This window comes from Saimiri boliviensis, chromosome 1, assembly GCF_048565385.1.
Source record: "Saimiri boliviensis isolate mSaiBol1 chromosome 1, mSaiBol1.pri, whole genome shotgun sequence".
Classification (NCBI taxonomy): Eukaryota; Metazoa; Chordata; class Mammalia; order Primates; family Cebidae; genus Saimiri; species Saimiri boliviensis.
The window spans coordinates 46,563,567-46,582,920 of NC_133449.1; the positions used below are offsets into that span (position 1 = coordinate 46,563,567).

Sequence of the window (19,354 nt, forward strand, 5' to 3'; positions counted from 1 at the left end):
CAGGCACTGCACTAGGTGCTTTATCTACTTTCTCTCATTTTGCTACTCCTGCTAACCCTCTGCAGGTAACCTTTATTAAAGTTGTATCTTAGATGAGAAACTGAAGTCCAGAAACTTCAGTGCTAAGAAACGGGCCTAGGATTTCAACTCGGCCCTGCCTGAGTCCAAAGCTTATACTCTTTCCTCTGCTGGATATATTTACCCCCATTTTAGAGATAAGGAAACTGGGGTGCAGAGATGTTCCTTAAACACTCCGAAGAACTCTTGAGGCAGGCTGTGAGAAGCCAAGGCCTCACGTGTGGGAGTTACAGAGCATGTGCAGGGAAGGGTCCATCACGCTGTGTCCCTAATGTCCCAGGAACCTCTCCCATCAGGAGAATTTTCTATAAGGAAAGGCAGGCAAGCAGGACCACAATGGCCAGCATGGAATAGTTACTAACAGCAGCCATCCATGGAGAAGGAATGTGTTCCAGCTTTGTCTGTTTGATGGGATGATTCCACTGTCTGAGGATCTGCTGCTCCCCATCTCCCAGCTGCCAATGACTGTGAGCCCATTCACTAGATCCATCCAGAGGGGCAGTTCTAGATGAAGAGTCAGTGCAAGGTCCAAGGGTCTCAGAGGGTGGGGAAGGACACAATGATAATTTCCTTTTCAAAAGGCTGAACAAAATATGTCTTCTCAAAATGCCAGGGGAGACGGTTTTTTGCTTGGGCCTGGTATGTTTTCAATAATGCTATCAAATTACGTTTTTTGGCAAAGTAAAAATAGTCACCAGACCAGGGGAAAATAACTATGCATTCTCCTAGAGAATGGTGTCATAATCTAAATTTGGCCAGAGAATGAAGATCCAGAAGTGATTTCATTCAGAAGAAAAAGTGCCTAAAAGGGGAAAGTAACTTTGAATTCTGAAAATTTACCCCAGCAAAAGGAGCAGGGTATAGCCAAGGATAGTCATCGGACCTATGATAAGAGCAGGCACATGTGAATATTTCTATTAGACACACCCTTCATGTGGCAGAAGCAGCTGATGTGAACAAAATCAACTGCTCGAGGTTTTGTTTCATCAGTTTTATTGGTGATATATCCGGAATTTCTCATATAAATCTTTCAAAATAATGAGATATTACAAGAATAGTTTACAAGTCAGCTCTGACTGCACAAATACTTGACACAGGAAACCATTTTTACAAATACATATGTTTTATAATACTTTAATAAAGAAAATAAGTCTGTCTATATCTTATGGCAAATTTTATGTAGTCTTTTCCCCATTCAATCATGGCTTCAGGTTTTCTATTAAAATATGTCTGTCACATCCAATAAACCAAACTACCATCTGCTGTTTCTTCTCATTTTCAAATACTATTAAGATTCACACTGTTAACTGGGTTTTTGGGTTCCTTTTGTAATCTTTCCTGATTTGAAAAGAATCCATGTATCTAGGCTAAAAGAGGTAACTTCAACAATATTCCTCCTGACTAGAACTTCTATCTGGTTAATAATTGTTTGGTGAATTATCTTTTCACTTCCTACTTAGGCTAGGTTAGGTGGCAGTTTTACCCCTGCTGATAAAGTCCTGACATTTCTAATAGTTCCTAAACTGCAAATAAGAAACCCTAGAAACAAGAGTGAAATAGAAATATTAAGAAAGCTAACACTAATTGATTAGAGAAGACACTTAAATTCAAGGTCTCTTCCAGGTTGAAAAAGACAGAACAGCAATAAAGTATAAGGATGAGGCCATAGTTTTATAAATCCTAAAAATCTGAAAAAGAGTAATCACTTAAGCCAGTAGTGTATTATTTCGAAATGCCAGAGGATACAGAATCTTAGCATCTGCGACTAGGCTGAACTCAGTATTTGACATTCTTCTTATGCTGCGGCTTTGAAATAGCCTAATAAATATCCACTTGCCCAGAGCAAGTAATCATTTAGGCCAGAGAACTTTACAGAATACTGACCGTGTTTACCTGAAGAAATAGGAACCACTAGGGCAAACATTTGGCATTCACTCCACTCCTTCACTGTAACTGAAATGTCCACTTAGCAAAGCCTGTTGTTTTGCTTTTCAGGTAACGTGAATTAAAATTAAGCAACTAGCAGTATTCTACTATAGTCAAGTTCCTGAGTACTCAGCTCCAATTATCCAATATTCTTGAAAGGATGCTGACATGGTTTGGCTGTGTTCTCCACCCAAATCTCAACTTGAATTTGTATCTCCCAGAATTCCCATGTGTTGTGGAAGGGACTCGGGGAGAAGTAATTGAACCATGGAGGCTGGTCTTTCCCATTGCTATTCTCATAACAGTGAATAAGTCTATGAGATCTGATGGGTTTATCAGGGGTTTCTGCTTTTGCTTCTTCCTCATTTTTTCTTGCCACCATGTAAGAAGTGCCTTTCACTTCCTGCCATGATTCTGAGGCCTCCCTGGCCATGTGGAACTGTTAAGTCCAATTAAACCTGGTTTTTTTCCCCAGTTTTGGGTATGCCTTTATCAGCAGCATGAAAACACTAAGACAGATGCTTTAAGCAAGCCCTTGTCCAATAAGGTATTTAATAGCACTTAGGGACTATCAGATGTCCCATTTCTCTTCTCTTTCATTTCTCTTGATCTCTTCTTGCCCCAGTGTAAAAAATTGCTACAGGTTTTTACCAAAATGCTGCAGCGGTAGTTGGAAATGGGTTATTTTGCATTACTAAAGTGTTCAATCACATTATCACAGGTCACATTTGCATATAACCAGGAGATGGCCAAATAACATCTATTGCAGTGATTTTGCAAATTCAGCATAGTCAATGTATCCATCATTGTTCTTGTCATCATCTCTCAAAACACCATCTATTATGTTAATCAGTTCATCTTCACTCATTAGTGGTGCCTGTTCACTCCCTTCCTACAAAATACAAATTAGACAATGATGAGTTGCACATTTTAGTGGAAGAAGTGCTTAGCTAATGTGCAAAATATCCATGCTCTTTCATGGCCAATGTTTATTAAAAACAAAACAAAACAAAAACAACAAAATGTCCATGCTCATATGTGTCTAAAAACTTTCAATGGAGTATCGGGCTACTTCTAGGAATCTATCTATATATTTTCTCTCTATATATACAGAATATATATTCTATCTCTATACTGTAGTCTACATATATTCTCTCTATATATATTCTACTCTCTGTATATATTCTATAGAGAGAGAGAATATAGAGAGAATATATATTAGATATTGAGTCAATTTATAATAATCCAATTTAGAAATTACATTTGCCAGTTAAAAGAAAGCCCTTCAAAATAGGCTCTTGCTTATTTGTTTCATTACAGCTCATTCTTTTCTAATTGGAAAAGTGCCAGTCCTCCTGAGGGTCAGCTCTGCGTACAAATTTGCCTGATAAAATGGAAACAGTGACGAACAAGAGGAAGAAGGCACTGCCAATCAGCAGAACTGGTTATGATCTTTGATAAGAAAGTATTTTCCATGCTCCAGGAGCCAGGCAATAAGCTGAGGCCACTCAGATCCTTGGCTGGTTCTTCCTTTGCCACATCTCCCACATTCACCCTTCCTTTTCCTATCACCACCACCATCCTCATCTGCCAGGACTGCTGAGCCCCAATTCCTCCACCTAATACTTGTCTCTCCTCATGTCCTTCAGTCTGTCTCCCACAGCCAAGGATCTTCCCTACACAATGTCATTCTCCTGTGTAAAACCGTTTACGCTCCCTGCTGCCTTCAAACCTCACCTGCACTCCTAGCAGCCAATGTAATCCCACTCACCTGGCTAACTTTGCCTTGCTTCCTCTCTACAGAGGGCAGTGTGGCAGAGGGGGAATGATATTAAATGTGGAGGCACATTTTTTTTTTTTTTTTGGAGATAGGGTCTGACTCTGTCACCCAGGCTGGAGTCCAATAGCATGATGACAGCTCGCTGCATCCTCAACCTCCCGGGCTCAGGTGTTCCACCCCCCTAACCCCCCATCCCCCGCCACACCAGTAGCTGGGACTACAGGTGAGCACCACCATGCCCAGCTAACTTTTGTAGAGAGTGGATTTTGCCATGCTGCCTAGGTTGGTCTTGAACTCCTTGGGCTCCAGTAATCCTCCTGCCTCAACCTCTCAAAGTTCTGGGATTACAGGCATGAGCCATCGTGCCCAGCCTGGCACAAGATCTTGATTTCAGTTTCTTCGCCTAAAAAATGGGAGGGTTTTTTGTTTGTTTGTTTTCTGAGACAGGGTCCTGCTCTGTCGCCTAGGCTGGAGCTCAGTGGCAAGATAACAGCTCGCCACAACCTCGACCTCTCAGGCTCAAGTGATGCTCCTACTTCAGCCCCATGAGTAGCTAGCTGGGGCTATAGGCACATGCCACTGAAAATCAAAGTATTAACAATGCCTGTCACTGACTACTCAAGATGTTGCAAAGATCCAATGAGATCCCTAACCTACTTGAAAGTGCTTCAGAAACTTTGGAGCACTGTACAGTAAAACGAAAGCCCTCAACTATTGCCATGTCCCTGAATCCCTTGGTGGTCTCAATTCACCATTCTTCCCAAATGAAATAACTTCTCCCTTGCTCTGAAGTTTGAATGTGGTCTTTTAGGCACTGGCTCTCATACTCTGGTGTGTAACAGAAATGCCTGTAGCACTTAAAGATACAAATGCCGAGCCCTGGGACTTTAGCAAGTTATCCTTTGTGGAGAGGATCGTTGAACAGAAAGAGGCAAGAGGCAGAAAAGAGAAGAGAAAGAAGAAGTAGCACCTTTTTTTTTTTTCTTTTTTGAGACAAGTCCTCACTCTGCTCCTCAGGCTGAAGTGTAGTGGCATGATTATGGCTTACTGTAGCCTCAATATGCTGGACTCAAGCAATCCTTCCACCTTAGCCTCCTGAGTACCTGGAACTACAGGCATGCACTACTAGGCCTGGCTAATTTTTTAGTTTTTGTTTTGTTTTGTAGAGACAGGGTCTCACTATATTGCCAAGGCTGGTCTTGAACTCCTAAATCAAGTGATCTTCCCACTTTGGCCTCCCAAAGTGCTGGGATTACAGATGTGAGCCACTATGCCCATGAAGAAACAGCACTCTTGGCATATAAGGACAACATAAGTCAACAAGACTGGGAACCGAATTACCAAAGGGAGGCCTTTCTGTGATACAGCCCCTCAAGCCACCACCAGACCTACCTCCTTATGGACATGAGTGATGGCTGTGGAGAGTTCTAAGCCATCAAGCAAATTATTGCCATCATAATCATGCATTTTGAAGTAATGGAGCTGCAGTTCTTGTGGCGACATCTCTGCCTCTGGTTTGTTGATGACACCTTCTAGATGTTCCATGATATGTCTAAAAATCAACAATCAGATTCAGGCCAATTGGCAGAGACACTGGGATCATGCTAAAATCTTAAGGACTCTGAAAAGTTCAAAATCTTAAACTTTCTCCAGCTCAGAAAAACAAATACAAGCAGTGGCAGACCACACTCAAAGATTACACAGAGACAGACAGGGCCTTGAGGGGAGCAGGAAAAGTCAAACAGGTCACCTGTTTTGCTGGCAGGATTAGGGTGTTCTTTTCTCTTTATTATTAGAATTTTGTTATAATATTTTCAGGTCACCAATTTAAAAATAGGTTTTTTAAAAGTTTTTTTTTTTTTTTTTTTTTTGAGACAGGGTTTTACTCTGCCACCCAGGCTGGAGTGTAGTAGTGTGATCTCAGCTCACTGTAGCCTCAACTTTCCAAGCTCAGGTGATTCTCCCACTTCAGCCTCCTAAGTAGCTGGGACCACAGGCACGAACCACCACACCCAGCTAATTTTTTGTATTTTTAGTAGAGACAGGCTTTTACTTCATTGCCTAGGCTGGTCTCCAATTCCTGGGCTCAAGCAATCCACCTGACTCGGCCTCCCCAAGTGCTGGGATTACAGGTGTGAGCCACTGAGCCCAGCCTTGTAAACAAAGGATAACAAAGTGTAATGTGTGAGGCTAACTGGCCCAAGACAAAAGCTGCAACAAATGATTCAATGTTTGAATGTGTTGAAAAAAAAAAAAAAAAGTCCTGTTAGAGTCAAGAAACCTTAGCTATTTTCTGGATTCTGCTACGACTGTGTATGTGTACCTGTGTGACTATTTGTATGTGTGTGTGCCTCCCTGTGGGGAAAAAAAGAAGAGACTGGATTTAGACAAGTAATCTGTCCCATTTGGGCCTAAAGATCTTCTACCTGTGATACAATGATGAAAAAAGAATACCTGACTTATAGGTGGCAATAAGGAATAAGAATCATCCTTGAAGAATGTCAAGGAGCCATATAATCAGGAAGAAGGAAAGGAGGACTGAGTGTGCCCTTGCTGCTGGCTCAGCTGCAGATGATGGGGAAGCCCCTGGACCACAGCCCGGGCTGAATACGTACTCTTGGTCGTGCACTGTGTTCTTATCCAGGCCCATGCTGCCGGGATGGGAGAAGCTGGCCGCAGGCTCCTCAGCCCTGGCACCTGGGGCACAAAAGGCCCAGAGCAGGCTACACAGGAAGGGGGTTCTGAGCAGGGATCTCATGGTCACCAATATCTGTGAGATGGGAAACACAGAAGAGGAAGGCAGAGCATCAGAGCAAAGGTTTCGTTCAGGGCTTGACATGGTACGATCCTGGGAAACCTGATGAAGCAGTGAGGCTAGGAAGACAGCTTGTCAAACGGGGCCCAACACCAGCTCTGCTATGAGATTTCGGGATGACCCTGGGCATTCCAGGTCAATCAAATGGCAGGGGAAGGTTCATGAGGTTTCCTGAAGTGCCTGTAGAGTGCCAAGCAATACTGTGAAAGCTTGAAGAGTCTGGAACATTATTCCTGCCTCCCAGAAGCTATGGTCCACTGAAGGAAATACTTTCTATCAAGAGCACCAAGAAAGGCAGCCAGTGAGTTATACCAGGATATCAGAGAAAAAGAAAACCCTCTAGGAGTTCAGGGGAAGACATCTCCTCCGGGTGAAGGAAAATCAGACAGAGCAGATTGAGCTGATGACACTCCAGCTGGGCCTGGACAGCCGTGCAGGGACTGAAAGACTACAGGAATGGTGGGAGCACAGCGGCAGGTGCCCACAAGCAGGAAAGAACCTACAGGTATTTAAGCTGGGCTGCAGCCTAGCAGGCAGGAAGCAGACAGGACAGAGGTGGCCACAAGGGCTGGACAGGCTGCACTGGGGGCTTTGCACACTAGGCCAGGACTTGACATCTGCAGAGAAAGGGAGGAGAGTCTCTTACAATTCGTGAATGGGAGGTGAGATCAGAGCCTGGTTTCAGAATGAATCATCTGGCGGCACAGTGGGGAAGGCATGAAGTGGTGAGAGCAAGACTGGAGGCTGGAGGTGGTAACCGAGGAAAGTGGTAAGGCAGGTCAGATCGAGGTCTGCGGCAGGGGACACGGAGAAGAGCACCTTAACTCCTCCTTGTCTACCTCCTGGGCAGTGACAGTGGCAAGTAACTTAACCACGCTGAGCAAGCATGGTTAAGGAAAGTTACAGAGAAATCAGGATTCCATCAGGGACTCCCAGGGTTTGGCGGCACTTGGAATTGTGGTCAACAAGACGACACAGTCAGCTATACAGCAAGCTCTCAAAGGGCAGGGAGAATTTTATTCCCACCAGTATTCCCTGCCAAGGGTCAGGCAGGCCTTTAATAACTATTGGTTCAACGGAAAGTCCTGGTCCATCCTAGGGCTGACAGACTGACCTCAAAAAGGAAGGTGGAGGGGACAGCCAGGTGACCTACATACAAAAACAAAAGACCTGACCGAATATTCGCTTCCCAAAAGGCAAAACAGATTCTGCCAGATAACAAGGCCAGCAATGTCTAACAGGCCAATTGTAACCCACACCCCAAAACCAGCTGTGGTAAAGATAAACCATAAGGTACTGGTCATCGTCTCACACATGCTGCACACAGAGCTCAGTTCAGAAGCTGCAGCTGTCTCTGTGCCTGGGGCTGGGAGGCAGGTGTCACAGCCTCTCTTACCCATCCCAAAAGGCTCTTAGGGCAGAATCCTGAGAGTGTGTCACCCTACAACACTTAGGAAAACTTCCCAAATCCATTTTTCCCATTACCAGTATTGCTTCCAGTGGCCCCTTCCTTAAAGGGGACAATAGTCACTGGGATGTCTAACTTCCACGGTAGGCCGGGCACGGTGGCTCACACTTGTAATCCCAGCACTTTGGGAGGCTGATGCAGGAGGATCACTTGAGGCCAGGGGTTTGAGGTCAGCCTGGACAACACAGCGAGACCCCATCTCTACAAAAAATAAACAATCAGCTGGGTATAGCACTGCATCCTTATGGTACCAGCCACTCAGGAGGCTGAAATAAGAGGACTTCTTGAGCCCAGGAGTTCAAGGCTGTAGTACACTCCAGGTTGGGTAACAAAGTGAGACCCTGTCCCCCCCACCAAAAAAAAGGAAGAAACTTCCAGGGTGCTAAAAAGCAGCCAGCATCTACTACTAAACAGTGACATCAAAATGCAATCTCTCTCAGACTTTTTATATCCATAGTTTAAAAAAAAAAAAGCAATCAGTCATAGGTAATAGGAAAGAATGCTCAATATATATTAAATGAAAAAGAACAGGCTATAAAAAATCTATAAAGAATGATGCACTTTTGTAAAATAAAAATGTGTATTTCATACACAAACTAATAACTGACAAAGATTATCTTGAGACATGAGATTATAATTTTTTTCTTTTTTTGAGATCGAGTCTTGCTCTGTCACCAGGCTGGAGTGCAGTGGCGTGATCTCAGCTCACTGCAATTTCTGCCTCCCCGGTTCAAGCAATTCTCCTACCTCAGCCTCCCGAGTAGCTGGGACTACAGTGTGTGCCACCATGCCCGGCTAATTTTTGTATTTTTAGAAGAGATGGGGTTTCACCATTTTGGCCAGGCTGGTCTTGAACTCCTGACCTCATGATCTGCCCACCTCACTCTCCCAAAGTGCAAGGATACAGGTGTAAGCCACCGTGCCCGGCCTTCCTTTTTATTTTTCTACTGCTTCTAAAAATTCTACATTCTTTTTTTAACGAATACGTATTTAATCTATTCCATAATTCTGTCCCAATACTATATGGATGGGATTAAAAAAGAGTTTCTGGTTATTTCCAGAAAATAATTCAGAAACACCCAGAAACTATACTTCCAATTTTACCAAATAAAAGTGCCCAGACACTGGCCAGGCACAGTGATGCATGCCTATGATCCCAGCACTTTGGAAGGCCGAGGCGGGTGGATCACTTGAAGTCAGGAGTTCAAGACCAGCCTGGCCAACATGGCAAAACCCCATCTCTACTAAAAATACAAATAAATTTGATTTGCTGGGCGTGGTGGCTCACGCCTCTAATCCCAGTTATTTGGGAGGCTGAGGCATAAGAATTGCTTGAACCCAGGAGACAGAGGTTGCAGTGAGCCAAGATCACACTACTGCACTCCAATCGGGGCAACAGAGTGAGACTCTGTCTCAAAAAAAAAAAAAAAAAAAAAAAAAAAAAAAAAAGTGTCCAGACCCTGACAAGGCCACTGCCACTGTACCTGGTACCAGAAACCAAGGTTTGAGGTTACTCCTAGCAGCGACTGCCTAGGCCAGGGCAGAACAACTTGCTCTGACCACACATCTTAGAGTTCCAGGACAGGAGGGATCAGAGAAGAGAATCCGGCTCCTCCCAAGCCTTTCAGACTCATTTACATCAGATGTCTCTTTCTCCAGTAAGGCCTTTTCAGTTTCAAGTCTGGGTAGGTATACTGCCCCCAAGTGCTTCCCTTCAGGAGGCTCCCATCCATAGTTAACGACAGCGGCAAATGAATTTTTTTTTTCTTTTGTGTGTGTGTGTGTGTGTGTGTGTGAATGAAATCTTGAAAAACTGCCTGATTACTTGTCAGTGTCCCTTGCTGGACTGGATTCAAGAGGGCTTGGACTAAATCCACATTCCCAACATCAGGCACAGTGCCTGGAACAGAAGCAGCTGGTTCTTAGCATATGTGCCATCGTCCTTAGGGAGCTGGGGAGATTACCACCCTTGCAGATATGCTGCCAATTTTTAATATCACTGTAACTGAAGATGAAAGTTTTCTTTTGGAGATATCCATTATGGAACCCATGGCACCATTTCCTCCAACTATGTGAGTGGATGCTTAGATATCAATTCAGTGTGTATGTGTTGGGGGTGGGGGTATTCATTTAGATAACACCAAAAAGCAACCAAGTGACTGATAATATAGTAACTATGAGTCCAAATGATCCCTTCTTTAAGGGAGGCAGGATAAAGGCCAAGAACCATAGATTTTGAACATGTCATATTTTGGTTTGCTGTTGCACGTTTCTAACCATTAGAATGCAACAAAAAGCCGGGAGCGGTGGCTCAAGCCTGTAATCCCAGCACTTTGGGAGGCCGAGGCGGGTGGATCACGAGGTCAAGAGATCGAGACCATCCTGGTCAACACGGTGAAACACTGTCTCTACTAAAAATACAAAACATTAGTTGGGCATGGCGGTGCATGCCTGTAATCCCAGCTACTCAGGAGGTTGAGGCAGAATTGCCTGAACCCAGGAGACAGAGGTTGCGGTGAGCCGAGATCGTGCCATTGCACTCCAGCCTGGGTAACAAGAGTGAAACTCCGTCTCAAAAAAAAAAAAAAGAATGCAACAAAAACCAAATCAATAAACACACAGAAAAAAATCCCTCCAAGTGGTGCATTGAAAACAGGGAATCTTGCTGGGCATGGTGGCTCATGCCTGTAATCTCAATACTTTGAGAGGCTGAAGCAAGTGGATCATTTGAGCCCAGGAGTTCAAGACCAGCCTGGACAACACGGCAAGGCTCCCTTTCTAATTTAAAAAAAGAGAGAGAGAGAAAGGAAGAATGGAAGGAAGGAAGGTGGGGGAGTGAAGGAGGAAGGGAGGGAGGGAAAGATAGAAAACAGGGAATCTAACTGCCACCTAACAAATTAAACTGCTCACAGTCAAAAGAAAGCATAAGCAAGTCCCTCTGCCCAAATAACAGGTTGCATCATCCATGCTGCAACCACTTAGCTCAAGGCCATGGGCAAACAGCCTGAAGATAAGCCCCAGCTCACTGTCCTTCTTTAGGAAATGATAAAGGCCAGGCTGAAGAAAATCCCAAGGGAGGAAAAATTTCTGCGAAGGGACTTCAGAGCACAACCCATACCTTGAGACAGCCCTCACAAGGCGCAGCCTCAGTCCTGGGAGGGAAGTGCTGGACCAGCAGCAGCAGCGGGTTTCCCAGTGCCTTGGCTGTCACAGTGCTCCCCTCCTGCTCTGCCAGTGTCTTCCTGTACCATAGCCTCTGCTCTGACTGATTCCATCTGTCCATCTCCACCTTCCTTCCAGGACGGGCTCAAATGTCACCTCAGGATTTTCCAGCCAACATCAACTGCTCTCTCATCTGACCTCAGTCTGCAGACTCTCACACTCATTTGACCTGAACCTATGATCACAGGTTGTTCTTCTCCATTTTTCTCTTTTCCTCTCTCTCTGAGAGTCAAGACCCTATCTCTTCTCTCATTTACCTTACTGATCTCTGCTGAGCTGACCTGGCTCATGGCTGAATAAGGGCACTGAGTCTTGGCACCGAGGTTGGTTCCCTATCCCACAGTGGATCTAGCCTAAGCTGGAACTTCCTTTGGAGTCTTCCGGTGGTTTGACCTGGCCCAACCCTTCCCTCCTGTTGTGTCATTACTCCTCTCAGCACTAAGAGTGTGGAGCCAGCCTTCCTGCCAGCAGCTGGTAGCAGCTTCTCCCTCAGGTCAGGGGCCCTTAAGAATTCAAACCCGAAGCAGCCACACTCACCAACATCCAGACATCCTGTACCCACAGCCAATGCCAAAGAAAAACTCTGACCAGTACTTTCTCACTTACCCCTGTCATGGTCCTAGACTGAAGGCAAGAAAATAACCAACTTCCTAGGCTAAAGAAACCTCTACACGGGATGAGGGCTGAGAATTGGTTCTGGAAAAGCAGGCATTTAATGTTAAGAACTTGATCTATTTGTTCATCTGGGGAGCCCAAGGAGCACCCATGCTTCATTTATACATTTAATTACCGTACCAGCAGCACAAAGTACTGAAGATAGGGCTGTGACCTCAACAAACTCCTCTCACATAGATTACAGCCTGGTAGAAAAGAGAGACCAGCAGGCAGACACCCATGGGGTACCACAAAAGCCCCAAGTCATACCTGAAATAATACATAAAGAATAAGAAGGATAGCCGGGCGCGGTGGCTCAAGCCTGTAATCCCAGCACTTTGGGAGGCCGAGGCGGGTGGATCACGAGGTCGAGAGATCGAGACCATCCTGGTCAACATGGTGAAACCCCGTCTCTACTAAAAATACAAAAAAATTAGCTGGGCATGGTGGCGCGTGCCTGTAATCCCAGCTACTCAGGAGGCTGAGGCAGGAGAATTGCCTGAACCCAGGAGGCGGAGGTTGCGGTGAGCCGAGGTCGCGCCATTGCACTCCAGCCTGGGTAACAAGAGCGAAACTCTGTCTCAAAAAAAAAAAAAAAAAAAAAAAAAAAAGAATAAGAAGGATTATTTCAACCAAAGGAGAGTGCCTCAGACATAAGGAACATATTGAAGGAACATGTAAGTCCAGAAGGAACTTGTTCCGATCTAAGAACCAAAAAAGATTCGGTATAGTCGAAAACCCAGCAGAGTCGAGTCAAATGAATCTAAAGTTAAAAGAAGACAGGTCATGAAGGGCTTTGCAAGCCCTGTTCAAGAGGTTGGAAGAGTAATGAGAATCCACATAAGGGCGGCAAGGGAACAGGGGGACAATTCTAGTGACATGATCAGATTTCTGTTTTAAAACCATGGGTCTAGCCCCTCTGAATAGAACAAACTACAGAGGATCAAGAAGAGATGCAGGCATCATCAGGAAGATACTGGGGTGGTCCAGAGGAGAAAAGGTGGCCTGAACTGGGTAAGGCAGAGGCATGGGAGTGGAGAATGAACGTATCCAAGACAGCTCTGCAAGGGATTAGATGTGGGTGGGTAAAGGAGTGCAGCAGGTGAGAATGACGCCCAGGTTTCTGGCTTGGGCACCTGGGTGGATGGCAGTGTCATGCCCAGAAAGGAAACACAACAGGAGATCAGCTTCCCGCGCTGGGCCCGACAGGACCTGTGGTTTCCCCCAGAGGAAGATGGAGGAACCAGCAACAGACAGAGTAACGCCTCCGGCCCGCTGCTTTTGGGCCGGGGCAGGAGCAGCATTCACCCGGAACAGCTGGTCCCACAGGCCGATCCTAGTCTCCAGGGACCAGAGAAGGGGGCGGAGATCTGCCCAGCCGGCCCCGTCCAGCTCCAGAGCTCGCGGTGGGACACAGGCTCCGGCCCGGGGAGACAGGCCGTGCTCCTAGCTGGGTAAGCGTCCCAGGACAGCCTGGAGACCCAGCCCCAGCCCCCAGTCTGCTCCTGCCTCTCATCTTGAGCCCAAGCCTCCAACCCACAAGAGAGGAGCCGGGATTCCACCCACTGCGGACGACGCGCTGGTTCACTCACCTTATGGTCTCCGCCGCACTCGCGAAGTCCTCCGGAGCGTGAGCCTCGCCAGCCCCCGTCCCCAGAACACTCTTTCTCGGCTTCGCTCCGCCCCGCCTCCCCTCCCATCCGGCCTGCTCTGCGCACGCGCACTCCGTGCCGCTCGCCCATTGGCGACGCGGGGGCCCTCCCGCGCCCCGCGGCTGGCTGCGAGGACGGCTAGCGTAAGTCCACGTGTAATGGGCCGGCGCCCAGCGTTGGCGGGACTGACGGAGTCATTTTACCTGCTTTCTCGATGGCGACACTCGGTTCCACTCCAGTTGGGCCGCTGGACGCTCTAGGGGCCCGGCAGGTTGCTAGGCAACCCCGGAAGCCCTCAGGAATGTAATTCCGCGTGGGACTTAGGATGGCGGATGGGGCGGACTCCGAATCCCGCTCCCAGCTCTGCTCCACCTCTCCTATACTGGGCTCTTGGTTCAGGTTTCTTGGTTCCTCCTGCTGCAAGTTGGGAAGAAAGAGAATAGGAATGCTAATTCCTTTACTGATGAAACGACTAGAAGACGCTGGAGCCGGCCTTGGACCGTACGTTCAAGATTGGCCTGCTTCCAGCTTCTGCACAAGCCGCGGCAGCCGCTGTACTCTTTCGCTTCCACAGGAGTCCCAGCAAGACTATGCGACCCAGTTCAAATACCATCTTCCCTGTACCGTTCGTGAGATCAGCAGCTTTTGTCATTCAAGAGAGGACAAATCCCTTAAAAACAGACCCATGAACAAATAAGGAAACGGAATACATCATCCCTGTATAAGCCTGCCCATACACCTGTGCTCCTATACAAGATTAACATTCAGTGAGTATCTACTGATCTGATGGATAAATGAATGTAGGACCGTCGTCTTTTAAAGCCCTTCTCCCATTTTTGTTCATAAAAGTACATAATCGGTTTTCAAATGAGCCTGGGTCCGGACAGGAAAGACAGAGTGGCTAAGTTAGATGCCTTGAAAGTTGGCCAACGCCACTGACATTCACTGTCTCGTTCGTTTTCCCAACTTCATCTGAGATTGATATCTGTCAACCCTATCCCAGAGAAAAATCCCATAATCCCTAAATTCGGTTTTTGTTTTTACTTTTTTTTTTTTTTTTAAATGAGCCTCGATGTTGCCCAGCTCGTCTCGAACTCCTGGCCTGAAGCAATCCTCCCACCACCTCCACCTTCCAAAGTGCTGGGATTACAGGCGTGAGCCACTGCGCAGGGTCAAAGAATCCCTGAGTTTTGAGGAAACCCTATTAATGCAAGACCTCTTCGTCTTTCTTTACTCTGAATTTTGGGTTAGATTTATCTAGTTCCTTCTTCTACCCTGCACCTGCCATTCATCCATCTCTTCATCCATTCACCCATCCCCCCATTTGTTCATTTATTCGTTAATTCAGTAACATTTCTTGAATATCTTTTATGTACTGAGCACCATACCAGGAGCTACTAGAGATACAAATCAGACAAATGAAGTGTCAAGAAGCGAGTGTCTGGTAGATGGATGAAGTGTCCTCCTAGCCAGTGCTTTCATTTTTTTTTTCCTGTGGATGCTATCCTTTGTTAATGTCTCTCTTGAATCGACAATCACTCCCTCTGTACCGGATAATTCCCATCAGCATATAAACTTGCTCTTGTTTCTCCCTCAGCATGCTACTGAAACTGCAATCTGCATGCAAATCCAGTGGTCTCTCTGATCTCTTGTTTTATTTTACTTGCCCTCTCAACACTGTTTTGTTTTTTGTTTTTTGCTTTTTTTTAATTTTTTGAGACGGAGTTTCGTTCTCGTTTCCCAGGCTGGAGTGCAATGGTACGATAAAACACTGTTTTATCAAAGCCAGCCACTCTCACTTTGAAACAGTTTCTTCTCTTGTTTTCTGACACCATGCACTTTGGTTCCTCCTGCTACCTCACTGGTTATCCTTTCTTGGGCTTCTTAATTGGCTTCTCAACCTATGAATATCAAAGTGTCCAGGGTTCTATCCTGAGTCACCTTCTCTATCTACCCACTCTCCCTGTGGGAATTTACCTGGTCCTGTGCTTTAGATACCAGTTATAAGTAGATAACTCCAAAATATGTCTCTCTGACAGTGACCTCTCTGTAATTCCTAACTCCTGTAAATCACTGCCTACTTGACGTCTCTGTATGAATGTCAAACTGGCATCGCAAACTTAATGTGTCTCCCCAAAATCTTGATTTTTACCCCCCAACCTGCACTTCTCTCAGTCTTGTTCATTTTAGTAAATGTCACTGCCACTCATTCTGTTGTTCAGGCTAAAATTCTATGAGCTATTCTTGAGTTCTCTCATTCCTTTACCTTAAATTCTTCAGCAAAGCCTGTTGATACTATCAAAATATATCCTCAGTCTTTGATGAATTACTTCCACCTCTACTACTTAACCATTCTAGTCCAGTAGCTGATGATGCTACTGGATTACTTGAGAGAGAGCTTCCTAACTGACCTTCCTGCTTCCATTCTTGCCCCACTGTAGTGGGTGAGTGAGAAGCCACCTTTGATTAAGCCGTTTTATAGGTGAGTATTCTGTAACTCGTAGCTTAACCCATTCCTAACAGGCAAATAATTTGGTACCAGAAGCAGAATGCTAAAAACAGATACTAAAATGTGGAATTGGCTAACTAGAGGTTAAGGTAGCCAGTGTTAAAGACTATTTCAAACTGGAAAGTTGGTGACCCTTATAAGCAGCAGTGAAACTATCACTTGCTGGACCTTGGATACAGGCCATAAGCCAACCAAAGCTGTAGTTTTGGAGAAATCTCAGGAGCAATATGGAGCATTAGTGAGTGTTGCCTTTTTTTAGTAGCATTTAGCAAACTCCTTCAAGAGAGGGGCAACTCTAGATTAGAAATAACTGATTTGAAAGCAGAAATTAAAGTAAGGACTTGGTAAGAGGATCTCTTTACCCGCAATCTGCTATTTAAATTGGCCAAAAATCTCATAACTTGGAACCTTGCTGAAATACCCCATTTATTTTGTGTACTCAGGCTGAAAGAGACAAAGAGGCAGCTTTATCAAGAGATAGGACGGCCATCCCAAGATACCAGAATGGCCTGTAGGTGGCGTCTCTTTTCTCAGCTGTTTTGAATTGTCTCAAAACAGTGTTTTGCCTATGTAGGGGATTCCAGAGTGGATGAGAATAGGGGTGAAAATAAGATTTCAGTTTACACCTTTTAATATTGCTTTCATTTTGTAAACTATATATTACTTATTTGGAAAAATAAATTGAAAAATATTTAATAAAAACAATTTAAAGACTCTAGATAGGCCAGGCGCAGTGGCTCATGCCTGTAATCCCAGCACTTTGGGAGGCTGAGGCAGGCGGATCACCTGAGGTCAGGAGTTTGACACCAGTCTGACCCACATGGTGAAACCCTGTCTCTACTAAAAATACAAAATTAGCTTGGCCGTGGTGATGCATGCCTGTAATCCCAGATATGTGGGAGACTGAAGTAGAAGATATGCTTGAACTTGGGAGGCAGAGGTTGCAGTGAGCGGAGATCACACCATTGCACTCCAGCCTGGGTGACAAGAGCTAAATTCTGTCTCTAAATAAATAAGACTCTAGATAAGTTACTTGTGATTACTATACATTAAACTCATCAGAATTCTTTTTTTTTTTTTTTTTTTTTTTTTTTTTTTTTTTTTTGCCAAATCCTAACCACTAGACCACCAGGGATCATCTAGAATTCTTAGCAAATGATTGAGGGAATCCTGTGTCCCTAAAATCTTAAGCCTGGTCAACAACAGTCTGTTGCTGTTCAGCCCTGTGGTAATCTCTGAACCCCGGAATTCCTTCCAACAGGGAGTAGGATGCAAAAGGTATGCGTTCTGCACAACCAGAGGAAAGATCAATGGTGCAGCTCCCAGATTCTCCAACTGAGAACTTTGTACACTGCCACCACGAAAATGCTGCAGTTTCTTTGTTTAGGGAAAGGATCTTGCTCTGTCACTGTTGCATTACATGAGGGCAACCTCAGTGGGTTGCGTGTTCTAGCCTCCCATGTCAGCTGGGATGGGCTTTGTATTTGTCTCTCCCTTATTCATATTTTTGATAAGGGTGAACTGGTGTTGAAAGCTTGGAATTATGCCATGTGTTGGGGTGTTCTGAATTCAGATATACTATAAACTGGAATGGGAAAAATGATGGCCATCTGCATTTAATGACCTTGCTTCTTCCGTCTCTGACTTTATCAAAACACACACCACTCTTAATGAAAAGTCTGACTGTTGATTTCTTCAAATTTGACATACATATACCTTACCCTAACAAGTCACATACATTAGCATTCCTTAATATCCGTTTTGTCTCCCTCTCCTCTCCCATCATGTTGTTCTTGTTTGGGGTTTTTGACATTAGTTATTCTAGATGAACATTCTCTTCTTCAGTCTTAGCCTTTTTTTTTTTTCTTTTTTTGAGACGGAGTCTCAGTCTGTCACCCAGGCTGGAGTGCAGTGGCATGATCTCAGCTCACTGCAACCTCTGCCTCCCAGGTTCAAGCAATTCTCCTGCCTCAGCCTCCCAAGTAACTGGGATTATAGGTGACCACTACCATGCCTAGCTAATTTTTTGTATTTTTATTAGAGATGGGGTTTTCACCATGTTGGCCAGATTGGTCTTTCTTTCCTTCAGTACGTAAAGAAATCAGCCTGCCTCGGCCTCCCAAAATGCTGGCATTACAGGCATTAGCCACCATGCCTAGCCTTAGTCTTAGCCTTTTTTTAAAATAAAGAGATAAATTTATCAAAAATTTTGATCACCCTGACATCCCCTATCTCTTAAAGTTTTTCCTAAACTTGCCTATCTACTTGAACACTTCCTTCAAAGGCATTTTCATTGTGAATTTTGTGTGGCAGGCTTCTGAGGTCTCCCCTGCCTGAGAATATTTTTATTACTCTTACATTAAATTGAAAATGTGGCCGTCTACAAAACTTGAGCGTTCTTTTCCTTCAGTACGTAAAGAAATAATATATGATCATAAGAAAAACTATATGTTCATTTAAAAAAGGCATTTGATAAAATTTAATGCTTATTCATGATTTTTTAAGAAAACTTTCAGCAAACTAGGATTAGAGGGATATGCTCTCAACCTAACAGGGCATCTGTTAAAAATCCATAGTTAATATTCTTATAGTGGACGACCGAATGCTTTTCCCTTAATATCAGGAACAAAGCAAAGATGTCCACCTTCAACACTATCGAAAGTGCTTTAGTGTATTCATTATACTAGAGCTTTAAGCCATTGCAGAACAAGATATAAAAGGCATACAGACAGAAGAAAAAGCAAAACAGTCTTTATTCACAGATAATATGATCATGCACATAGAAAATCCTTTAAAAACCCAAGAAAAAAGCTACTAGAACTATTTATTTAGCAATGTCACAGGATACAATATACAATTAATGACATTTCTATATATGAGCATTGAGCAAGTAGAAATGGAAATGCTTAAAACACCATTAAAATAGCATCCCAAAACATGAAATACTTAGGGGCAAGTTTAATTTCATTATTTTAAGCATAGTTTCTTTAAATAGTCTGATAATTCTGTTCTCTGAAGTTCTTGTGCTCTAGTCCTGTAATGGTGGCTACTCTGTTGTCTCTTGTCAAAGCATAACTCAAAGACAATAGTTATCTTCATGCAAATGTTATACTGACTTTAAAGAAAATAGTTATTAAACTATATCAGCAAGAAAAGGATTTATAAGACAGCAGTCCCCAAGCTTTTTGGCACCAGAGACCAGTTTTATGGAAGGCAGTTTTTCCATGGAAGTGGTAGGAGGAGCAGTGGT

At 44.5% G+C, this 19,354-nt stretch overlaps 2 protein-coding genes across 3 annotated transcripts in view; one reads left to right on the forward strand and one right to left on the reverse strand.

The window, feature by feature from the left end:
* Positions 1-1,054: 1,054 nt before the first annotated feature.
* On the reverse strand, positions 1,055-13,620 carry MCFD2 (multiple coagulation factor deficiency 2, ER cargo receptor complex subunit). 2 transcript variants are annotated; one of them, XM_074396844.1, is made up of 4 exons: positions 13,536-13,620; positions 6,400-6,554; positions 5,177-5,336; positions 1,055-2,896 (listed from the first exon to the last, which is right to left on the reverse strand). In XM_074396844.1, exons 2-4 carry the CDS (start codon positions 6,540-6,542, stop codon positions 2,765-2,767), a joined length of 435 nt encoding a protein of 144 aa, XP_074252945.1. In that variant the 5' UTR covers positions 6,543-6,554; positions 13,536-13,620; the 3' UTR covers positions 1,055-2,764. The 2 variants fall into 2 exon arrangements, with proteins under 2 accessions (XP_074252945.1, XP_039331058.1); XM_039475124.2 differs by lacking the exon at positions 6,400-6,554 and having other exon boundaries at positions 13,536-13,615.
* A 752-nt stretch (positions 13,621-14,372) lies between these two features.
* Positions 14,373-19,354, forward strand: part of TTC7A (tetratricopeptide repeat domain 7A) — a 153,718-nt gene continuing 148,736 nt past the window's right edge. The window contains exon 1 of the mRNA XM_074396840.1: positions 14,373-14,749. Coding sequence (XP_074252941.1) covers positions 14,668-14,749 — 82 coding nt within the window. The 5' untranslated portion in view covers positions 14,373-14,667. The remainder of the gene's footprint in view (positions 14,750-19,354) is intronic.